Source organism: Patella vulgata, chromosome 4, assembly GCF_932274485.2.
Source record: "Patella vulgata chromosome 4, xgPatVulg1.2, whole genome shotgun sequence".
Taxonomy (NCBI): Eukaryota; Metazoa; Mollusca; class Gastropoda; family Patellidae; genus Patella; species Patella vulgata.
Window position 1 is genome coordinate 6,748,670 of NC_065882.2, and position 25,163 is coordinate 6,773,832.

Below are 25,163 nucleotides of genomic sequence, written 5' to 3' on the forward strand. Positions count from 1 at the left end.
TGTCAATGCTTTTTAATTCTTTATGGCCTAAAGCTTATTAGATCCTATAAATTATATTTCACTATGAAACTTTCAACCAATGAAATTTATATATTTATTTAACTTCTTTTCATTTGATGTGTTACAATATTTTTATCTTTAATTTGATTTGTTGAAATCATTGTCCTTTGTCTGTATACAAATTAGTTACTTTAAAAGACCTCTACACACAGACTAGAGGGCTTGTCTATGATATCACCTTAGGTGGAAGTAGACGTAAAACACCAGAAACGAACGAGGGTAGATGAAATTAGAGACACACAGACAAGGAGATCGAATGCCTTGTATATAATTTGTAAATAATGTATTTTTAAAACTGTATATAAAGTAATATTGAAATGAATTTGGAATTGGACTTTTAATGAACAGTGACCGCCTTCACCAGAATACTTCTCCAGTAACGAGCTATACACCCCCAATCCTAGCTCTTTCATACATATGTACATATGTATCACCTGGGTGCATATTCGAACCAAGAATAGCCCCCCGAACGTTGGGTGATATATATATGCAGAGTATACTTTAAACATACCAATATCTGTCAGTGAACCACTGTCAAGTTTTATTTGGTCTGAAGAATGTACAGTAAAATCCATTGCACAACTAAATATCCCAGCGAATAAAAAAGTTCTCTCTTGTAAAATTGAACTCATCACACACTTGGACATCGAGAAATACAAACATGGAAGCTAATTACGTCACTTATTGGGATAGATCATTTCGTACAAGGGGGTCGCAGCAAGACTTGTTTATATCGTAACGGTATTTGGCTCTCGGACCCATGAGTTTGGGCGTTTACAACCATAAATACGCCTGTAGTCCGTTATTTTGTTTTCGTCTTGTATTAATTATTTGGTTAGAGAGTTGGGTGGGATTATTTCTTTTGAACCCAGGTGTTGAACACAGCTGCAGTAAAAAAAAAAGAACGACATTCGTTTTACGGGTCTTGAATCTCACCCTTAAATATCTTTACTATTTCCTGATGGCATTTTGTAGATCGCGATCATGCCTCAGCCAATCAACGCTTTGAATTCTATTACCGTAAAAGGTACCATGCCATATGAGTTATTCTATGCTACACAGATGCAGTGAAAAGGTTAAATTTGGCGCGAAACTTTCACAAGTTTTTCCCACGGTCTGCATAATTAACACACAATAATACACGCAATCTGCGATGCCTCTTTTGACTAGGCAAGTTTTTAATAACATTTATTCAGTAGTTTGTTCACAATCGAAGAAATCCGTTTATAATTTACCACAGTTCATACAGTAGCTAGAGATTCTGCTGTTCAAGACTGTCGTCAGTTTGATCTGAGGTGGCGTGATGGACGGGTGCCTACCCCACTCTCATCAATCTAAAAACAGAAAAAAACGGAAATGGTTGATAATGCTCAAATTTGATGAGGTATGGGGGTGGGTTGGAGGTGGCTATGATACAGCACGCACACGCTAACCATTCAGCCATATACCCCCCACCCCCTCCATTTAGGGCATAATACCATAGACATCCAACCCAGGGCTCACACTGTCGGTCGCCAAAGTCACAATTTGCAATAAAAATATGAAAGTGGCGATTAAAATTTGATTTTATCGATAATGTGTTGTGGTACTGGCGATTCTTTTTGAGAATTGGTGGAAAAAAATCTTTAAATCGTAATCGTATTTATCCCAGATTAACCATTATTGAGTATCAATCACATGGCGGGATTTAATTAATTGGCTGATAATCCAGATCGTGTCAATGAGTAATACTAATCAGTTGTCTTGGATTAATGATTAGTTGATTGATAATGGCCAATGGTATGTATAAAGCCTATCTCAAGTCATTATTTACTCCTATTCCTAATGATTAATCCAAGCGTTGATTATTTGATCTTTCGTTTCATCTTAAAAGTATAATTGTAAGTAATTTTTCTCTTACAAATATAATTGAAATTTATACCATTCTATCAGGGATTCAGATTCTGATACCTTTACGCTACCTGAAAATAACAATAGGCCCATTGTGCACTCAACACATAATTTATAGAAAATTAGCAATTCTTGGATGAGATTTTGACGTGTAAATAGTATACTGAAAATATATTGTTCTGTACGATGTTCAAATACGGGTAGACTAAAGTCACAAAAAATAAAATCTGATCTTATTAAATCCAAACTTTGCTAATCTATTATGTAAAGACAGATTTTTAAAGTTGTAGATATTGAATTGTATTGTATAGGCATTGTTTTATAATAAGCCTAGCTGAGACATAAAATTGTTAGATGTTGTCTTTTTTCTTTTTTTGGCAGATAAAATATTCCAGTATACTGAAAAAAATGTGAACATTTTTTTTATATAAAAATTATCATCCATTTTGGCGGAAAAAATTTGAAAGCCAGTGTAAGCCCTGCATCCACCATACATTAACAAATATCACTCTTCTACTGTCCTGATGAAAAAAACAAACTTTTTAAAAATTTTATTGCAATAGAGGGCCACTCCTGTATACCAAAATCTAAATCAAATTTGTTTCCATGGCAATGATTAAATTAAAGAAATTTGTAATAAGTAAAAGGCTACTTACTATAATAGGGTGATGTGTGTGCCAGGTTTTATAAAGATATCTTGAATGGTTTATGAGATATGATCTGAAATTAAAACCAGTATAGAAGGAAATGAAATGACTGTTCTGCTCCGACTGGGCTAATGAAGAGGGGGGGGGGGTACAGAAGGATTGGCTAACAGTTCCCCTATAAATATCCCTCTCGTAACTTGGTTCTACATATCGTTGGTGAAGTGTCAAAAGGGTGTACATGTAAACCCATTTCAAACCAGCTATGGATGTGCCGACTGTACATGCATGGAAAGTCCGACTTTTTAAAATTCGCGGTGGACGGCAGTTTAAAATAATCGTGGAGGTCGGTGGTTAACTCAAATTCGCGTAGGAAATTTAGAGCGGAATTTTGAGCTTGGCCAGAGCGCATTGATTAACTGACGTCTGCAATTTTTCATTTCCACCCAGGTCGGACCTCGCGGAAATTTAGTACTTCCGCCAGACTAGTACTGTATCTAAAAATTTCTAAAGATTAAGAAATAGAACCTTTTCCATTTCAAAATTTCCACCAATAAAGATACAACATTTGGACACATGATACCCAGAACAGTTCTAATTGGCGTAGAGATACAGTATACAGCTTAGACAGAAATGTGCCTATTAATTGGGAGATTTTAAACATGCAAAAGTGTGTATTTGACTAATTTCCCAAGATAAACCCTTTTGACACTTCACCGACTATATATATAATGTAAAATATATATACTGAATTAGGAAAAAAATAAGAAATTATATGTAATCAGGGTTGGATACAGTGGGGTAGGGGGGCTTTGGTGGGTCTAAAACCCACCCTGCTTAGCTACGTATAAAAAAATTGTAAAACAACACTTTATGAAAAACGTGTAACGGTCGTGTGCTTTATCCTTTATCACCAGGTGGTGGGATGGGATGGACATTCAAAGCACGCGATAATGATATAGACATACGTGATACCACAATTAATGCTTTGCATCGATGAAATTAAATCACAATATGAATCTATTAATTAAAGATTTCTCTCTTTAAAAAGCTCAATGTGTTTGTATGTTTATGTAATTTAGGGACGATGATGGCATCACGCATTGTCAACTGTCATATTTCCTTAACAGGAGCCTGGCAATTAACCCCCTCCTGCCAAAATTACTGGATCCACCTCTGCTAATGTTAGGTATGACGACTTTAATGTCTTTCACAGTATTTATATCAACATGCTTAGGACATTCAATAAATGTTTTTATACATTTTGCACAAGGAGTAATGTCGCCTGTACAACCTCGTGGGTTTTCTCTGGGTCCTGTGGTTTCTTCCCATTGCTAAAGACCCTTTTATACATTTTACACAAGGACTAATGTCGCCTGTTACCCTCGTGAGTTTTCTCCGGGTTCTCCCGTTTCCTCCCACTGCTAAAGACCCCAACACGCAAGCAAATTATTGAAATAAAATTAAACCATATGTTAGTCCCAAAATAACCTAGTTTGTGTCGAGTGGACGTTAAACCCCATTTCTCTCTCTCTCTTTATACATTTTCATACGGTTCCAAAATCTGTTTGAATTTTCAGCAATGATATAAGAAGTTTCGTAAGTAAAATTAATCATGAAGAATATAGGGCTAGACCAGAGTTTGATTGAGTTAAATGTAAACAATGACTTTAGATCCTAAAATCACAGATTTCAGTAAAAGCCCAATAAAATGGTTGCTTCATGACTAGGTGATGTTTGAGAGGTCAACTAGGGGTTATTTAATCCAGACAACTTTGTCTCCTAATAGGCTTATAATAATAGTCAATTGCATCCAGACTTGATTTACAAAGAGTTATTGAACCAGAGAGAATTAGACCAGATTCTTTATACCTTCTCTCCTTACTTGATGCATGTGTAGCAGAAGATTTATATATACATCTGGCTATATACATGTATGTAAATATACAACTAGAAGTCAATCTATTATATGACTTTCAAATGTGTACTAGAACATATCTCTGGCTACAACTATTGCCTTTCAAATGTGTACCAGAACATGACTCTGGCTACTTTACTACATACATGTACACTCGGCAAACCAAGGCAGATTCCATTACTCTACATCTAGCCCCGGCTGTATGGCGGTAAGTGGCATGTACCTACACCTATACAATTGCGATGAGCACCGGTTTACTTATTAGGAAAACTTGCCGCTTTTAAAAAGAAGTTATCAAAATTGCGTCGTCCGATGCGTGTGTAGAATTTTCAGTGCAAAGTTGTCCTTATTTGAAGAAAATCAGATAAACTTGAAAGAAAAACTGTTTCAGACTTTGAAATATTTGTATTATAAAACATTCTTCAAAGTCGTCGTCATGGGCAACGCCGTTGGTAATCCGGGAACTTGAAAGTACTTCCAATGGCGGACTTTGTCATACAGCCGAGGCTAGATGTAGGGTACTGGAATCTGCTGAGGTTTGCCGAGTGTACTACATAGTGTAAATATACATGGCCACAGATCACTAATGATTTCCCCATTGACTTTAATGTTAATTCTCTTCTCTTAGACCGGCTCTAACTTTTTCCCAAATTTTCGTTGGGTAGAACGCTTTCTACCACAGATGGAGCAATATGTGGCAACCTCTTTCCCGAAAGCATGTATGGGGTTCACCATGAAAAACTGGAGATAAACAAGCTTGAAGTAGGGACAAGTAAACATGCAATTTTCTGCCCTACATCTCTTGCAAAATGTGGGCGTATCCTGCCTGGCAGCTGCTGGTTTTTATACTTTCGATGGTCTCTACTACATGAAGATCTGACCAGTTGTAGTGGAAGATCGCATCAGAGGTCATACAAGCAGCTTTTGACCTACATGTATGACATCAGAAATTTGATTAACCAATCACCGTTGATGTTTCTAGTGGCTTACCCACAGTTCCGTGCACCTAACGTCAAAAACTCACAGTAACAGACTGTTCCATAGGCTAATCCCTCACGTCTTCCAGATCCTAGTATAGTAAAGACAAGTAAAACAAAATTTTGAACTATAAAAATCGAAACGAAATAGGATCAGATCAAGTTTATATAACGTTAGAGAAGATAGGTATCGTGTAAATTGTTTCAATAACATTTAGTAATTAAACTGGAATATAGACGTCACAATTCTATGGAATATACATGTAATTACTGCTTATTACTGAGCGACATTTGCACTAGGCTTCTCTAGTCATTATCAAGATGTGAAAATATAACAAGACAATATATACATGTACACAACAATACTTAGTTAATGCTGATCAACGAGAGATACCCCTTAATTTTGTGTACCTAAAGGGAATCTAATTTAATTGAGGATTATAAAGTTTATTGCTAATAACATTCAATAAGACCAATTTTCCTGAAAATTAACACAAATTGATTAATGGCTAACTTGTTATGGAGTATATACAATGATTTATTAGGTTTTGGTAATACAAACGATCAAAGAAGATGGAATTTGATAAAATGTTATCAACAACCACTTTATCTGAAAAAAACACAAATGATTAATGAATAGCTTGTTGTGGAGTACATGTATTTACAATGATCTGATCAGGTTTTAATAATGACAACACCCTAAAAAGATGGGATTTGAATTGTATCGTAACAAAAAATGTTGATATATGCATATACATGTATACATATGACTAGAGAAGCCTAGTCGAAATGTCGTTCAGTAATAAGCAGTAATTGTACTCCATAGAATTATCACCTGTATATTCCAGTTCAATTACTAATTGCCATTGCTTGATAATGACTAGAGAAGCCTAGTGGAAATGTCATTCAGTAATAAGCAGTAATTGTGGGAGAGAGAGAGAGAGAAATGGGGTTTAACGTCCACTTGACACAAACTAGGTCATTTCGGGACTAACATATGGTTTAATTTTATTTCCATAATTCGCTTGCGTGTAGGGGTCTTTAGCAGTGGGGGGAAACCGGAGGACCCGGAGAAAACCCACTAGGTTGGACAGGCGACCCTACTCCTTGCCACGTACAACCGGGGATTCGAAACCACGCCAGTTGACTCAATGGCAGACTTTATGGTACAGCACGCACGTGCTAACCATTCAGCCATCCAACCCCCCCAAGCAGTAATTGTTTTCCATAGAATTGTCACCTGTATAGACACTGTATCGTGTAGTGGCGTGATAGTGACATGACTAATAAATAACGAGACATACATCATAAGTCACCCATGTAATATCATCAGAGTCATCTATCAACATTTAAAAACAAAGACTTTATACATACATTTAGATCCCTAGGGATTTGTGATTAATGAAATGGGGTTTAACATACTAATTTTCTACAGATTTATGATCAAATAAGGGGACCTACAACACGCCCTTAGGCACCTTAATGAATATTGTGTCACAAGATTTTCATTTCAATTATATTTGCTAATCAGGACTGGCAGTGAGAAATGAAATGAAATGGGGTTTAACGTCCTACTGTTCTGCTCCGACTGGGCTAATGAAGACGGACATACACCATACAGTGTGCTTTGAGGGAAATTTTGCTCGGACATTGGTGCTACGGCCTACTTTATTTTTGAATTCCAACTGTAGAGGGTTCTTTTACGTGCACACCAATCTGTACACAGGACCTTGTGTTTTTTGTTCCATCGAAGGATTATACTGGAAAATCCTGATGAACTTTCTCTGCCATTGCTGGGATCCATCCTGCACCGCTGACAAGGGGAAACCATGTCGGAAAATACTGATAAACTTTCTTGCCAAATGCAGGGATCAATTATGTGACCTCCAGGCCCATGGTAGAATGTACCACAGGTTTTGAATTAGGCTTTAATTTCATTTCTGTTTATTTCATAACATTAAAATATTCTTTTTTTTTTTCTATTTTCAGCTTCCTTCTATGGCGAGAGCTATGTACGAGTGCCATTTCAACTATCAGCAGGCACCAACCAGGTAGACTTGGATTTCAAGACTCACAGACCTCACGGTTTACTTCTACTGGCTGCAGGAAACACGGATTACTTCTCCTTGGAACTCAGCTCTGGCATCATCAAAGTCCAGGTCGATCTGGGATCCGGAGCCGCCATTCTTAATTCTCCGCCCAGCTTACGATTGGACGATTCCCAATGGCACCATATCAGCGTCAACAGATCAAAGGAGGAGCTGGTTCTAACTGTCGATGAGATCGTCACGAGTTCCACCGCCATTCCGGGGAAATTCTCAGAATTAAACATCAAACATGGAATATTTCTCGGTGGCATCGGGACGTTCACAGACGTGTACGATGGCAATTTTAAATATTTCCGTGGTTGCCTCAAGGACACATTCTTTAATAAATATGACATTTTGGGCACGGCAAGGAACATGAAAAATCCGGTGAATACATATGAAGTGTCGTGGGATTGTGATACGGAATTCGATGCCGGTTCCGATCAGCCAATCACATTTATGTCCGACTCGTCTTTTCTTGCCTTCCCGCCTTTACACATACGAGAAAAAGGAACCTTTTCCTGTGATTTAAAAACAAGATCAAAAACTTCTGTGATATTTTTTAACGCTGGTCGCCGAACTACAGGATTAGATTACATTGGACTAGAGTTGATTAACGGTAAATTAAAATTAACGGCCAATAAAGGCAGTGGCGTCATCGACGTTTACTCGGACAATAAAGTCAATAATGGACGCTGGCATCAAATTGATGTTGTCATCTCTCCCAGTATGTTAGAACTTCGTGTTGACGGGACAAGAAACGTAACTCGTTTTTATTCAAAAGACAATAAATATCATAATCTTGCGGGACATTTATACGTGGGGGGTATTAGTGTCAAGGACAAAGCTAACGCTATCAGACGTGGACTGGAATCCTTGAAATATGAAAGAGGTATGCGTAGTTCCACGAAGGGATGTATACGAAACGTTGTGATCAATAGTCGAACGTACGGATTCCGAGAAGTGGTCGTTAGTCGTCTGGTCGATCCAAAGTGTAGCTATGAATATCCGTGTGCCAGCGATCCTTGTATTGCAGACGCCAAATGTAGTGAATTAGAAAATAACGAATATCGCTGTGTATGTGATCAGAATGTGTGCACAAAATCTACCGTGACAACTATGGGGGAAGTGGGTGAACGCAACTCGGCCGACGTTCTGGCGATCGAACAACTGAAAGTTCAGGAGGGCGGTTTGGCGTATTTTACGACTAATGTGGTCGATGTAATTTTTGACTATATGGCGTACAGAATCCGTGAATCGGCCATTCAATTTACGATCAAGATACCTCCGCGATATGGTAGTATAGATATCAACATACGCAGACGTAGAAACGAAGACATTTTCACGTTACTAGATTTAATAGGAGGCAAGGTGTCGTACGTTCACGACGGCTCGGACACTCGTACGGATGACGTCACGTTAGAAATGAAAGTGACCGCTACAGATTCCAGCATTCCTAAACGTTACCTTGGAAATTTTGGATTCGTTGTTCCCATCAAGATTGCTCCGCGGAATGATCCACCGAAATTAGTGTTGCCGTCTGGAACAACTATTCAAGTCATGAAACACACAAAGACTTTAATTAGTGATGATATTTTGTCGGTAGATGACCCGGATACGCTACCTGCTGACATCATTCACACGATCACATACATCAATACTGAAAACGGCCATTTTGTCAAAGAGAACGAAACGAAAACGGAAGTGACAGAATTTACACAAGCCGATGTCGATTCTGGTTTAATGTGGTATATTCACGAACAAGAAAATCTAGCAGCGATTCGTCTCAAGGTCAGCGATGGCACCACGGAGAGCAGCGTGTTAGAATTACGATTGCGAGCAGTCGACATCGACATATCGATACCCATTAATAACGGAATAATTGTGGCTTTAGGCACCAGCTCTCTTATTCTACCGGATAACCTCACGTCTGCTACCAATGTTCGTGGACAAAACATAGAACTCCGATATCGTATCCTTGAAAAACCTAAATACGGCCATATACAACGCAGAAAGCATGAAGATCACAAGTGGATAAATGTTGAAACTTTTTCCCAGAGACATATCGATAAAGAGAGACTCCGTTACGTGAATGATATCAACGCCAAGGCAACTGATGTCGATGAATTTAAGTTCGTTGTGAATGCAAGAGAGTCTTCGACAATTGAAAATACCTTCCAAATTTCCTTTCAAAAAGTGTCTCTGCAGACGGAGAAGAATGTGCCGCTGGTGCTGAATGACGTCGTTTTTTTGCAGATTTCTTCCAGGAGTCTGTCAGTTAAAGCAAATTCAGCTTCCGTACCACCCGATAAAATACATTTTAAAATGGTGCGACCTCCATCCCAAGGTCAACTTTACAAAATCGAAACAGATCCCAAAAAAGTAAACGAGAGAATTTTTGATAGACTTTCACCTTTGACCTCGTCGTGGAAATTTACGCAGGAAGATCTCAATGATGGAAAAATCTTTTATAAACTCAGTCGACCTTCGTTTAAACGCGTAGAGGATTTTGTCGATCTTAAAGTCACTTTCGAGAACGCCAAGCCTTTGGATGTACGTCTGTCCTTCAAATATCTACCAGAGCAGACATCCATTCGATTTACGAACAATGGTTTAAAAAATGTCATCGAGGGTGGATCGAAGGTAATCGGAAGAGAAGATTTGTATTTAGAAATGGACGGAGTGAAGGAAATTAAGTTTACGTTGATATCCAAGCCTGAGTTCGGATTAGTCACTTTACAAGATCCGAGAACAAACGCAGTATTGGAGAAAAATGTCACAGAGTTTACCAGTAAGGACATACGAGAGGGCAAACTCCAGTACAAACACGACGATTCGGAGCATGATCAAGATAGCTTTACTTTCATCGCGCTTCCATTGTTAACGGAAGAAGACGAAGCACCAGAAGAAATTCAGGAAATCTCTGGTAGACTTGATGTAGAAATGATGATGAGAAATGATAATCCCCCTGTTCGAGACGTTGATAAAGTCTTCCATGTTGTCAAAAATAAAAATAAAAAGATCACCGTCAATGACGTCTCGTTCCATGATCCGGATATAAATTACGATTCCGCAGATCTGCAGTACACGAGACGTGGAATACCCAACGGAGAAATAGTAGACGCAAAGACTGGAAGTCCTGTCTATCAGTTCACACATCAAGACATCATCGACCAGAAACTCTTGTTTCAACATCAAGGGGACGATTATGGACGTGCCGCGCTATGGGTAACAGACGGGCAGTTTTACACAACCAGTTTATTCGAAGTTCAGGCGTCTGCTCCATTTATCAAGATAGGAAATAACACTGGAATTACTGTGAAAAAGGGAAGTTACAGTCCGATCACCAATTCCAACTTGAGTATGGAGACGAATGTTAACGCTCGGCCAAACCAGATAAACGTTCTGCTAATAGAAGAACCCTTATATGGTCATTTGCGTATTAAAGGCAAACAAGTAGCAGAATTCACCTACGATGATTTGCTGAAGGGCAACGTTAAATTCTGGCACGACGGAAGCACCAATCAGGAAGATAGATTTAAATTCGCATTTATCATCAATAACGCTAAAGTACAAGGAATCTTTACAATAATCATGTATCTGGAAAGTCAGCTTCGACCTCCGCAGGTAACGCACAACCGATTATTGGAAGTAGCCGAAGGAAGTGGAGCCATTATTACCCAGTCTCACTTAAATGTCAATCATCCAGACTCGATTCCCACTGATATAACGTACACTATAACAACAAAACCACAATATGGCGCCATCTATGTTAAAGGGGTGCTGATGCCCGACGATGAAGCCACCATTTTCACCCAACAGGATATTATTAACGATTACGTCAAATATACCAATACCAAAAGTGGCATCATCAACGATAAATTCGCGTTTGACGTCAGTAACCAGTTTCAGACGCTCAGAAACGTGGAATTTTTCATTGAGATCGTGCCAAACGTATTGCAGTTAGATACAGATGTTCTCAGTGTGATGGAGGGAGAGCGATCAGCGTTACTTCCAAAACAATTTAAACTCAAAGGACGCTATTTCCAGGGGAAAGATGTTGTCTTTGAGATTCAACGTCAACCGCAATCAGGTATCATAGACTCCACGGATAATAAGGGCGTTCTGATATCCAAGTTTACCACCGAGGATTTGCGATTAAAGAAGATCTTTTACGAACATGACGGTAGCGAGCGAACCGAGGACGAATTCACGGTAACCGCCACTCTTAGCGATAACTTAAAAACCAGTCTTCCTCATATCGTTAAAATTCACATAGAATCAGTAAATGACCAGACGCCCCGTATTATCGTCAACTCAATTCTGGAAGTATGGAAAGGTTCCGTTACAAGATTGACCAATCACAGTCTACTAGCAGAAGATCTTGATTCGACACCTAAAGAGATTATTTTCCGTGTGTCCAGCCCGACCAATGGTCATCTAGCGTATTTACAGAACACTTTCCATCAAATCAGTCAGTTTAGTCAACAAGACATCAATAATGGACGAGTAGTATTTGTACATGAAGGTATGTATAAAGAGGGAGATTGGGTTTAACGTCCACTTGACACAAACTAGGTCATTTCGGGACTAGCATATGGTTCAATTTTATTTCAATAATGAAGGGGTAGTATTTATACACGAAGGTACATGTATAGCTAGAACGCTGAATGGTTAACACATGCACGTTGTAACTTGTATCAAAAGGTACATGTATGTCATTGAGTCAACTGGCGTGGTTTTGATTCCCCGGTTGTTCCTGACAAGGAGTATGGTCGCCTGTCCAACCTCGTAGGTTTTCTTCAGGTCCTCCGGTTTCCTCCCACTGCTAAAAATCCCTACGCACAAATGAATTATTGAAATATAATTGAACCATATGTTAGTCCCGAAATGCCCTAGTTTTTGTGATATACGTACTAAGCTTTTCTAGTATTAGATAGCATAATTTGGAACTCATCCAGACATGCAAACTTAGCCTACAAGTAAACTTAGTATTCAACTGCTATTTGGCAATTGTGCTGTCGGGTTATATTATCATGACGTGATAGAAATACCTAGTTGTCTTCACTAAGTTTTGGAATTGCCATATATATTGCGTATATTGGCGCGGTAAGATGGCCGGGTCTCTAAATTGAGGAACCGATCAACTCTGTCGTTATAGGTTCCCTGTTACTAATTGTAAGAATATTGTGAAAGTTAAATTTCTTAAAATGCTGCTGTCCAGGTAAAATTTTCCTCATAGCACACTGTGTGGCACGTACAAGTCTTCATTAGATCAGTTGGTTCAGTATTTCAAAACCTGAGAATGGTGGAACTAGAAGATTTTGAGAAAAACCAGTGTAAAATGCACATTTTAAAGATAGCACTGTAATTTTTGTTGATAAGATATGACATTTTTTGTTATTTTGGGTGGTAAACTACATATTAATCACCAAAAAAATACCTATTTTATTTACCAAGTTCCAAACTTGGCCCAAAAGCATGATAATAAAGGGTGCTGATGATAATAACAGTCAAATTTTCTCAGTTATGCCTGCATGGACTTTCTTTAAATTTGGAATGAACAATGCTAATAGCAAGACCAAAAAAGCCATTGGTCAATTTTTGACTATAGGCTGTGGTTTGTCGGGTATCCATGCTAAAAAGAGATAGTGATAATCACACCAGTAGATGGAAAGTAGAGGTTATTTGCTACATTTCGACACCAAAAACATTGGAAAAAATCAACTGAAAGTATTTTAAAATTGTCCTTCATGTATCTTCAAATGGGATTTTGTGATTTTGGGTTAATTCTTTGAACATGTCTACAACAAGTTTTAAAATACAACAATTCAGACGTAAAAAGTAAATATCGACTTCAGTGCACTACTGGTCCGCTCTAAAAATCATTTTATACAGTCAAAAATAGCAGTCTTCGACCATCAAAAAATGAAATTCAGCCACATTCCAATCGCGATTGATGGTAGACCGGGATAATCGCGTCTTTGATCGAATTCCTTACGAAGTCATATCTAGATAGACGTAGACATGAATGATCCAGTGTGAAACTACTGCTGGACATGGCCGTGATTGTTTACATCAAATGACGTGAACGGTGTGTACAAGGTCATAATTCACACATATTTTTTCTTTTCGTTTCTACCTCCATTATTACACAACAAACGGTCAGACTGTTATGTGTCCTCTGTAGTTATTTTACACATGGAACAAGTGCGCAAAGTCTTAATAAGATTGGTGTTAAAAAGTTAGTGTGTTTCTTAGACTACTCAACGCCCTTAAATTATTAATTTTTCTCCCCATGACATAGGACACACAATTATAATGGTGTTTTAATTGATATGGTGTAAATACCATTTTTTTTTATTTCTTGCCCTTTGTCCAATAAATTTGATTTTTTTTTATCTTGTATCATTTCAGGTGGTAATTCTGGAGAGTTTAACATACAAGTAACGGATGGTATCAACAACGGCAGACTTCAAGTCTTCATCATTGAGGCACGACCGTTAACCCTGACATTAGTGGTCAACCAACCGCTACAAGCATTTCCTGCTACATTACAGCCAATCACACAAGACGTCTTATTGTATTCAACAAACGCAGACAACGTCACAAAACCTATCACATACACCCTTGAAACGCGTCCTAAACGAGGCAAGATCGTTACCGTCGAAAATGGTATTCCTTTAGAAGTTGCGTCATTTACTCAAAAAGAGGTTGAAAATTCTGAAATTTATTATCAACACGCAGGAAACATCCACCATTGGTCAGAAACGGATTCTTTTCTATTCGAAGTTTCTACCGTTTACGCGGAACCACTGAAGGAAGAGTTAATGGAAATTCAAATATCGTACGGTAATGTGAATAGGGGAAACAGCGACCTATTTCTACGTACTTCTATTCCACTTGTGAGAGAAGGAAGTGAAATCACGATTTCCCAGGACAACTTGGATGTAAGTCAACTAGAGCGCCGTCTGTATCAGTTTGGTTCTCGTGTTGCCGTGGATTTCATGTTGATAGATCAACCGACGAACGGGCATCTGGAACGAGCAAGACAGAGAATGTCCAACAAGGACACGTTCACACAAGCCGAGATCAATAAAGGTATCGTTAAATATTTCCACGACGACACAGATACGAGTGAAGACCGCTTTACCATTGCTGTACAGATCCATCCACCCGACAGTGCTTTAACGAACAACGGTATCGATAGTTACGTTTTTGAAACCAATTTTACCATCGGCATTAGTCCCGTTAATGATCAAACATTTGAACTGTTGACCAAGACGCCTTCGATCCAAGTCATTCAAGGTCAGGCGATGAATATTACCAATCAACAGTTGAAAACCACCGATAAAGATACCGGTCCTAAAGATCTAGTCTACGAAATAAGAACACCGCCGAAACATGGTCGTCTGGTTGTTGGCGTGGATACAGGAAAGTCGGTAACCATGGTAACACAACAAGATATCGATGATCATAAACTTTTGTATATCAACGACGGATCAAAAGGACCCGATTCGTTCTTCTTCCGCGTTTCTGACGGCGTTCATAACCCGTACTATAAAACGTTCAACATCTACGTCCTTCCAATAACCATTGACGTGAACTCTCATGAACCCATCGAACTCGTCCAATCAGAATCTTCGGTCTATATCTCACCAAAGTCATTAAATATAACAACCAATGGAAAAAGAGATAAAGTGTGGTATAATGTGACGAAAGAACCAGCATTTGGTCGGATCTATTATCAGGAATCGCTCGCTCAATATTTCAGTCAGTCAGATGTTGACAAGAGTTTAATGCTGTACATCCAATCGGATCTCTCAGTGGGTGCGGATCACTTTGTTTGCGATGTGTATGTCGAGGGGGTCGACCTGTTTGTGTCTGGTCAGCGTTTCGATATTACTGTGAAACCCCTGGTAAAACAAGGGCCGCTAAACGCGCCGTCTGGCTCAAAAGTGGCCATTACAAAATACAACTTGGATGCAAGTCGGCTTGCGGCAATTACAGGCGATAATCCTGTATTTGATATTACTGAACAGCCGCAACTCGGCCATATTGTAAAAGTCAGTCGCAATAAGCGAGATCTAAACGTTGCGCCTATTTACGAACAAGTGAACTATTTCACGCACGAAGATGTGGTATATACTAAGGTTTATTACAAAGCGGATGAACGCGCCAAAAGTAGTGCCGCCAGTGACAAATTTTCGTACACTTTGAAAGCCAAAAATGTGCAGCCGGCGTCAGGTAGTTTCACAATAGACCTCCAACCAGCAGAAACTACAACGCTTCAATCAGTCGATGGTAAAACCAATAATAACAAACCAAGTTCAAACTTTCCCGTGATTACGGTGTCGCCCAGAACATCGACACCATCCCAGCGTGAACGTAGCCTAGAGTCACCCGATGATAACGACGGTGACGGAACTTATATTATAATAATCATCGTTATCGCGGTCGTAGTGTTATTATTGTTCATTGTTATCGTTATCGTGGTCGTATTGAGAAGGCGTAAAATTAAACAAGAAAAAGAACTAGCGTTATCGAAGCCGAAACCACGGCCGTATATCAGTGGACCATTACAATTAGAACAACCACATGTACATATAGAACCGCAGCAGTGTTTAACACCGTTAAGCGATGAAGATCAAGCGTTAGTTATATCGCCATCTCATAGTAGTAACATTCCGGTCATTAACGCCTCGCATAATTTGGAAAGTCCAACGCAACGATCGCGTTCTCCAGATATATCGCGGGTGGAAGTAAGCCATGCTGTACCTTCTTGTAAAGTAACGCCCTTAATAGAAATACCCAATAATACAGACGATAACCTCAATCCTGCACCGAGTAGCGCTAATTCTAATAATAGTGCAGATTTATTCAATTTTGATTGGACATTAATGGATCCAGAATTACTGCAACACTGTCGTACGGATACTCCAGTATTACGTCAGAATCAGTATTGGGTGTGATGAACGGAGTTATATAACTTACGCTATGTATTTTCAAATCATGTTTGTGATAGTGACAACTTATTCCAATATATTTCAAAGATTCTGTGATTTCATTGGCTGATTATATTTTTAGCTCCCAGCCAATCAAAGTGTTTGATCTTTGAAATATCTCAAATTGATATAATCCAAAGATACTGCGATTTCATTGGCCAAGAATGAGAATCCCAGCTAATCAAAATGTTGGATCTTCAAAATATCTTGGATTAAGTTTTCACGAAGCAGGTTTGGTTAATTCTCTCAGTGCTATATTTATAAACAAGTATTTGAAAGATGACGCAACATTTTTATAAACTGTACGAGGAGTCACACACATGCTACAATACCTGTATAAATTGACTAACTTCATATTGTAATATATTTTCATATTTGTATTATGTAAAAAATTTGATCGTTGGATGTCTTTGTTGTTCACTGAATGTTATATCTACCACCAATATCGTAAAGACAGCCATCATAATCATTCATCACTCATGCTGGATCCTTTTTAAAATGTAGCTAATTAAGCATATAAAAGTTTCCCAGCTTTTTCTGGAATTATGCTACAGCGAGGACACTGGATACCACAATTCAAATCACAGTAAAGGAGAGAGAGATAGGGGTTTAATATTCACTCAACACAAACGAGTGAGAGAGAGAAAAAAAGGGGGTTAAACTCCACCCAACGCAAACTAGGTCATTTCAGGACTAACATATGGTTCAATTTTATTTCAATAATTCGCTTGCGCGTAGTGGTCTTTAGCAGTGGGAGGAAACCGGAGGACCCGGAGAAAACCCACGAGGTTGGACAGGTGACTCTACTCCTTGTCTTGTACAGGTGTGCCACTTGATACAGTAACAGACCTTACGATCTAAAGTGCAGGCGTTCGATCATTGGCCACCCATGCCCCCCCCCCCCAGTTATTGCACTTTTGATCATAAAAAAAGGGTTAATCTGAAAATAATCGCTATTTTGTTGTCGAGATTGGAGACTTTATTTCTTTCCGATCTTAAATTATAACATAGAATTTTTCTTTTTCATGTTCAGAAACTATAAATATTATTTGATACGACTTCCTATGTCAACGTTGTGTTCACACCTGTTCAAGGTACATCGTATTCGTACCTGTATCTGTTCACAGCTGTTCAAGATACATTGTACCTGTATCTGTTCACATCTGTTCAAGATACATCGTACCTGTATCTGTTCACACCTGTTCAAGATACATGGTACCTGTATCTGTTCACACCTGTTCAAGATACATCGTACCTGTATCTGTTCACACCTGTTCAAGATACATCGTACCTGTATCTGTTCACACCTGTTCAAGATGTAGGTCCTACTTGTATCTGTAATTTGCCATTTAAACAATTTTATAGCTAATTAGGTTCATTTTATACATAATTACCTTAATTAATTAATACATTATGTGATTAAACGTTTATAATCATCTTCATTGTCATCAATTGAATATATATATATATATATATACACACACACCTGCGTATATTAGTACAGGTATTCTTGGAAACCTGTTTTCTTTGATTAAAGCGACGTTAGGTAAGATTACATAAAGAGCTGACAGTTCTCGCTATAATAGTTAAAAAATAGATAATGCAAAGAGATTATGCTATAAATTTCAGTCAAATTACTTCACTCTGAGCCCAGATATCGGCAATATAATTATAGTCTATCCTTGATTTTCATTGTTACCGTTGTTACGATAATAAACAAAGTCTTCATTATCCATTTTAGGTAACTGCATCGATCATAAAATGTATTTAAATCTACTTAATCACAGCCATCCGATGGCATCGAGAGTTGATTATAGCCTGGATGAGTTAATAAATGTCTAATTAATAGTTTATATAACATTTCAGGCCTAAAGAAAGACCTGCAAGAGGCAAATTTACCTCTTGCATAATGTCTCTTTAAGTCTTCTGTATCGAGGCCACTTAAATAATATGATATTCATCATAAATTTACATCAGTTTTATCCAAAACAAATGTGACCCGTTCCCACAAAACCAGGCACTTATCGTACATCTTCATTTTGTACTGCGGGCGCAAAAGCATAAGCCATATGCCTTCTTGTTGCTGTGATGAGGCAAACACCCGATGATACAACATATTTAAAAAGAATTGCATTTTTGGAAAGCTTATAGTCTGTGGTCTATTCAAATATGCTGCCAGCTCTATTTTCATATAAAAACAGTTCGCCATTTGTATCATATTACCGTCGGCAATATGATCAACGAGTATATTTGGGATACAAACTAAGATTAAAAAAGGGTAAAAAAAAAGAAGATAGGTTTCCGAGGTGATCATCTGGATGCATGTTTTTAAATGAATAAACTGTACTATATTATATATTATATCATTGTCATATTATATCATATATATATATATATATATCATTACATCATATGTATATATATTAACAACAGCATAATCAAATTAAAGGTTCTCTCCCAGTTTTATTGATATTTTACCTAATATATATGTATGATATGACATATTTATGGCACAGTTGCATATGATGTTTATATATCATGACTATATGTATTTATTCTTTAGCTAGTCTATTGTCAACCATCTTGGTTCAACACATGGTCCACAGTGGTGTCAACCATCTTGGTTCAACACATGGTCCACAGTGGCAGCCATCTTGGTTCAACACATGGTCCACAGTGGCAGCCATCTTGGTTCAAAACATGGTCCACAGTGGTGGTAGCCATCTTGGTTCAACACATGGTCCACAGTGGTGTCAATCATCTTGGTTCAACACAAGGTCCACAGTGGTGGTAGCCATCTTGGTTCAACACATGGTCCACAGTGGTGTCAATCATCTTGGTTCAACACATGGTCCATATCATTTACTGACTACCCTTGATATTTAATGAATTTGAAAGAAATTAAGGTTAATAAATACACAAAATTAAATGATATCCGCGTTACAGTGATAGTTCTGCCACAAGACCATACAATGGGCCAGTGAGTCAAATATTTCTTTACTTTAAGCATTATTTAAAACAATGACTTCCTTATCTGGATTGCCAGTCATAACAAACTAGTCACATATTTTTCTTTTATCATAATTCTGTCCAAACTCAACTTGATCATTTTTTCTTTTTTTTTAAAATGGTTCATTTGCGATAATATTTCTTAGAATATCTAGAAATGATGATGTCTAATTTGAAATTATTGTCTTTATAAAATGATTCTGTTTTTAGCTCAATCTGATTAAAATACAGATCTATATTTCATTTCGTTTTTTTATACTTTCAATGGCCTACACTACTTGAAGATCTGACCATTTGTAGTACTAAAAGGATGTGTCAGAGGTCGTACGTTCGATTTTTGACCCTATGACATCAGACATTGATTGATCAATCAGCTTTGACGTTTCTAGTGGTATACCCACAGTTGCATGCATGGTACTCCAGAAGTCGTCGTAACAGACGGTTTCATTGGTTAATCCTTCACACCATCCAGAACGCAGGTTATATAACAACTCTTCCAAATCCTAGTGTAGTACAGACAAGTAAAACCGAAATTTTGAACTATTAAAAACGAAACGAAATAGGATCTGTTTTAATTAGATTGTTTCTTAATTAAATGTTAAATAATCAATTTGAATACATTTTCCCCCGCTTGGATTAAACTATGAAATAATTGATATTTTTCGCGAAATGATCAGAGACTTAGTGTCAGTTGCCGTCAGTATCAATGTTTTGATTATCGTGTTCAGTTATTTTATTGATATGAAATATTTTACAAATCATGTCTTGACATATTTTTCTTGTATTTTATACATTTTCTTGGTTTGCCAGTTCGTTGCCAGGTTACCAGTTCGTTGCCAGGTTACCAGTTGTGCTCACTGTTCGGGTTTTTTTTCACTATAATTGTTATAATCTATGAATGATATTATGGTATCTCAAATTTTTTCACTAGAATTAGTATAAAAGAAGAAACATTTCCAAACTATTTATTGCCATGGAAACTTGATTTACTGTCCGTAAACATCTCAAAACGTTGTCATCAAAATATTACCAGAATTATAACGCTAGGTTAATATTTATCAAGGCCTCAACTCGTCTTGGCACACGGCAAACTTCGGCAGATTTCGTTACTCTACATCTAGCCTCGGCTGTATGACGTAAAGTGATGTGTACCTATGCCTATACAATTGCGATGCGGCACCGGTTTACTTATTAAGAACACTTGCCACTTTTAAAAAGAAGATATCAAAGTTGCGTCGTTCGATGGTGTATAGAATTTTCAGTGCAAAATTGTCCTTGTTTGAAGAAAATCGGATAAACTTGAAAGAAAAACAGCTTCAGATTTTGAAATATCTGTATGATAAAACATTCTTCAAAGGCGTCGTCATGGGCAATGCCGTTGGTAATCTGGGAACTTAAAAGTAGTTCCAATGGCGGACTTCGTCATACAGCCAAGGCTAAATGTAGGGTACTGGAATCTGCTGAGGTTTGCCGAGTGCTCGTCTTAGCGCTCGTCTTAGCTATTTTGTGTAGCATCTAAATTAGATCATTCAAATCACTTATATAAATAGCAAACGGTGTCATGTTAAAGGGACATTATGCAAGATTTAGATAAAGAGATGGCCGTTTTCTCTATATTATTTCAAAAATAGATAATGTTAAATTAATATATTGAAAATTTCATTCAAACTACTTTATTTAGAGCAAAGTTATCAATAGTTGTAGTTTGACAAGATGTGTGAATTGGTTGTAACAAACGTACTGAGTTGATTATGATCTTGGCAAGTTAATAAATGCCTAATTAATAATTTATAGAATATTTAAGGCCCAAAGAAAGGCCTGAAATATTTAGCCTGTTTAATTAGGTTGTGCTAAAAATTTGGACAACCAGGCCCTTCACAAAGCATTCTCCGACTTAAGTTAAGAATTTACTCAACTTTCAATTACTGTTTATGAGCAATATCTTTGATCCAGAAACTCAAAACTTTACACATAGTTTCTTATTGATGTATTTGATGCATTAAAACAAAGTTTTATAAAGGGCTATATTTTAGTTCAAATATGACGAACAATTTTGAGTAAATTCTTAACTTAAGTCTAAGAATGCTTTGTGAACTCAGGGTGGGTAACAAAAGCTATGGTAGTCCTCTTAGATTATTTAATGTAAAACACCCAATTTCAAAATTAAAATATAGGGTCTTATATATTCATAAACATTTAATAATGCCTCTGATGTTGTTTTTAGGATGTATATAGACCACAGATTTTTTTGATGACTTGAATTGAATTCTTTGTTAATGGGGTTGTATATTTGAATGATCATACTCATAATATGGTTGATGTATGAAAATTATCTGTGGACATGGTCTGAGAGAATTTTTAAAATGACATTTACAGGAGACCATGGTTGTTTTGATTGGAGAGGCATTATCACTTTCAAAAAGACATCAAATGCCTTTGGACAATTTAAACTTGTTTCTCTGGATGCCCAGACAATTGTTCAACTTAGCAATTTTTAATTAGCCAACGGCACAGCTACTTTAATAGGTTGATGTGTGTACAAAGTTTTAGAAAGATATCTTCGTGAATAACTGTGAACTAGTTAAAGGTAGGACAGACGAGCGTATTTTCTTATCGCACAGTTGCGGCACTTTTTAAAATCGCTTGAAAAAATCACCTGTGTGTCCGTTCATGGCGACGATGAATCTGCTCGGTGAACCATTCGCCCGATCGATCACCCGTATATAGCATGTTAGATATTTACAGCCAAATATTTTACGACAATGATTGATTTGCCGGAAAATACGCGTCCAGTGCATATCATGCCCATTGACAGTAAATAATAAATTTCCACACCAGTTGACTCAATGACAGATCTGATGATACAACGCGCACACACTAACCATTCGGCCAGTTGAAAGTGGTAATGCCTGGTAATAAACTATGATATTTGTTTTATTGAAGAAAATGAATTGCTTCCTACATGCATATCGTCTATGATATTATTTACTAATAATAATGTGATATTTATTATCATATATGCATGGCATTTTATAGGCTTGTATAAATAATAATAAAAAAAATATTTTGTGGTGCTTGTTTCAAAGTTTTGTCAGCCTGATGTAATTAATGGATAATTTCCACGTTTTTTTCTATAGAGATTTGAAACATAATAGAATGAAAATAAAGTAAATTAGACATATTGTGATCGATGTTGGCTTATTTGTATTCACCCCCCCCCCCCCACTATCCACTTGATCTGTTATTTATAGGTTTATTGTTTGAAATGAGAGAGAGATGGACAAACTAGGTCATTTCGGGACTAACATGGTTCAATTTTTTTTCAATAATTTGCTTGCGCGTAGGGATCTTTAGCAGTGGGAGGAAACTGGACGGGGCCTGGAGAAAACCCACGAGGTTGGCCAGGCGACCCTACTCTTTGTCACGTACAACCCGGGAATTGAAACCACGCCAGTTGACTCAATGACAAACTTTATGATTCAGCCATACAACCCCCCAAGAGAGAGAGAGAGAGAGAGAAATGCAGTCCTAGAACTAACTAGAAATCAGCCAGATTTCTTCAAGTTTAGGAACTCCACTCTACACAAACTAGGTCATTTCAAGACAAACATATGGTTCAATTTTATTTCAATAATTCGATTGTGTGTAGGGGTCTTTAGGGGTCTTTAGCAGTGGGAGAAAACTTGAGGACCCAGAGAAAACCCACGAGGTTTGACAAGCGACTGTTTGAAATGTCTGGAGAGCCACAATGGCTCAGTGATTAACACGGCTCGCTATCTTGGAGGTCCCGTGTTCCATCTTACTGTTGGCCGAGAAAGTTCATCTAAATTTACTGGCGTGGTTTACTCGTGTCAGTGGTATAGGAAGGACAGCCGGGCATAGTCAACTGGATGAGACAAAAAAAAATGAGGTACCGTCTACACACTGGCCGTAGCGTCGCTGTCCAGGCAAAATTTCCCTCATAGCACACTGTTATCTAAATTAAATAATTTGATTGCACTTATGTGTCTTATGTGCGGGGAAACCAGAGGACCTGGAGAAAACCCATGAGGTTAAGCAGGCAAAGCTACTACGTGTCACAAAATGAAATAAAATGTGGTTTAACGTCCTACTGTTCTGCTCCGAACTGGGATAATGAAGACGGGCATACACCATACAGTGTGCTATGAGGGGAAATTTTGCCCGGACAGCGACACTACGGCCTACTCTTATATCAAATTCCATCTGTCAAGGGATCTTTTACGTAACCTGCACGCCAATCTGTACACAGGACCTCAGTTTTTCGTCCCATCCCGAGAAAGTTCATCCCGATTTTCCGACGTGGTTTCCCCTGGTCAGTGATGCAGTACGGAGGGCCTGACAAGGACAGCTGTCTAGTCCTTCAGATGAGATGAAAAACCGAGGTCCCTTGTAAACATTGGAATGCACGTAAAAGATCCCTTGGCAGTTGGAATTCGATATAAGAGTAGGCGATAGTGCCGCTGCCCGGGCAAAATTTCCCTCATAGCACACTGTATGGGGTATGCCCGTCTTCATTAGCCCAGTATAGGAGCAGAACAGTAGGACGTTAAACCCCATTTCATTTCATTTCATTTGAAATAATTGTTACCATATGTATTCAACTTATGATTCAAGTTACACGACACACCTGTATTTTTATGAAATATTTCAAACTTAGACATATTTTTCTTTTGTTACGTCTCTTTATCAAAAGATGTGGAATAACTCGATACCATTGAGAGAATGTCCTCAGGGAAGGAATAATGACCCAATATGTCAGAAACTTAGCCAAGTATAAAAATTTATCGTGACTTACTGCAACAGTGAGACTGTCTCCCCTCCCAGTAAATTGGTGTTTAAACGATAGTTTTCCTGAAATCAAGCTAAATGCCTTACAACCACTCGTCTACATGACGTAAACCCAGACATGCCCATATAATATGTCTACTTTAACAAATATTATCTTTCCAGATTTAGCATATGGTTTGGTTCTGTGTTTCATGAACTGTTCAGTACTTAACAAAAAGAGAGAGAGATAGAGAGAGAGAGAGAGAGAGAGAGAGAGATAAATGGGTTTAACGTCCACTTGTCCACTGACACAAACTAGGTCATTTTTTTTACTAACACATGGTTCAATTTTATTTCAATAATTCGCTTGTGGTAGGGGTCTTTAGCAGTGGGAGGAAACCGGAGGACCTGGAGAAAACCCACGAGGTTGGACAGGTGACCCTACTCCTTGTCAAGTACAATCGGGGAATCGAAACCACACCAGTTGACTCAATGAAAAACCCTATAATACAATATACGCTAACCATTCGGCCATCCAACCCCCCACAATTTAATTGGAAATTGATCACAGTTTATTACACAACGTTTGACAAGTATTCTCTTATCGTCTTCATGCATTGCTGTGCTATATATATATATATAACAAGCAGTGATTGTATTCTATATAAATCGTGTTGTTTCTTTCCTTAAAACCATCTTCTTCAATGGCAGAGAGAGGGAGAGAGATTTAATTCTCAAACTATGAAATAAAATGAAATGGACGGGCATACACCGTACAGTGTGCT

General features: G+C 37.8%; 2 protein-coding genes across 2 annotated transcripts in view; one reads left to right on the forward strand and one right to left on the reverse strand.

Moving 5' to 3' along the window:
* Positions 1-22,772, forward strand: part of LOC126819072 (chondroitin sulfate proteoglycan 4) — a 61,574-nt gene extending 38,802 nt beyond the window's left edge. Inside the window, exons 2-3 of the mRNA XM_050546899.2 lie at positions 7,479-12,104; positions 13,994-22,772. Of these exons, the coding sequence (XP_050402856.1) occupies positions 7,479-12,104; positions 13,994-16,548 (7,181 nt within the window). The 3' untranslated portion in view covers positions 16,549-22,772. The remainder of the gene's footprint in view (positions 1-7,478; positions 12,105-13,993) is intronic.
* Positions 1-25,163, reverse strand: part of LOC126819128 (peroxisomal membrane protein 11B) — a 65,753-nt gene that overhangs the window by 15,015 nt on the left and 25,575 nt on the right. The window lies entirely within an intron of this gene.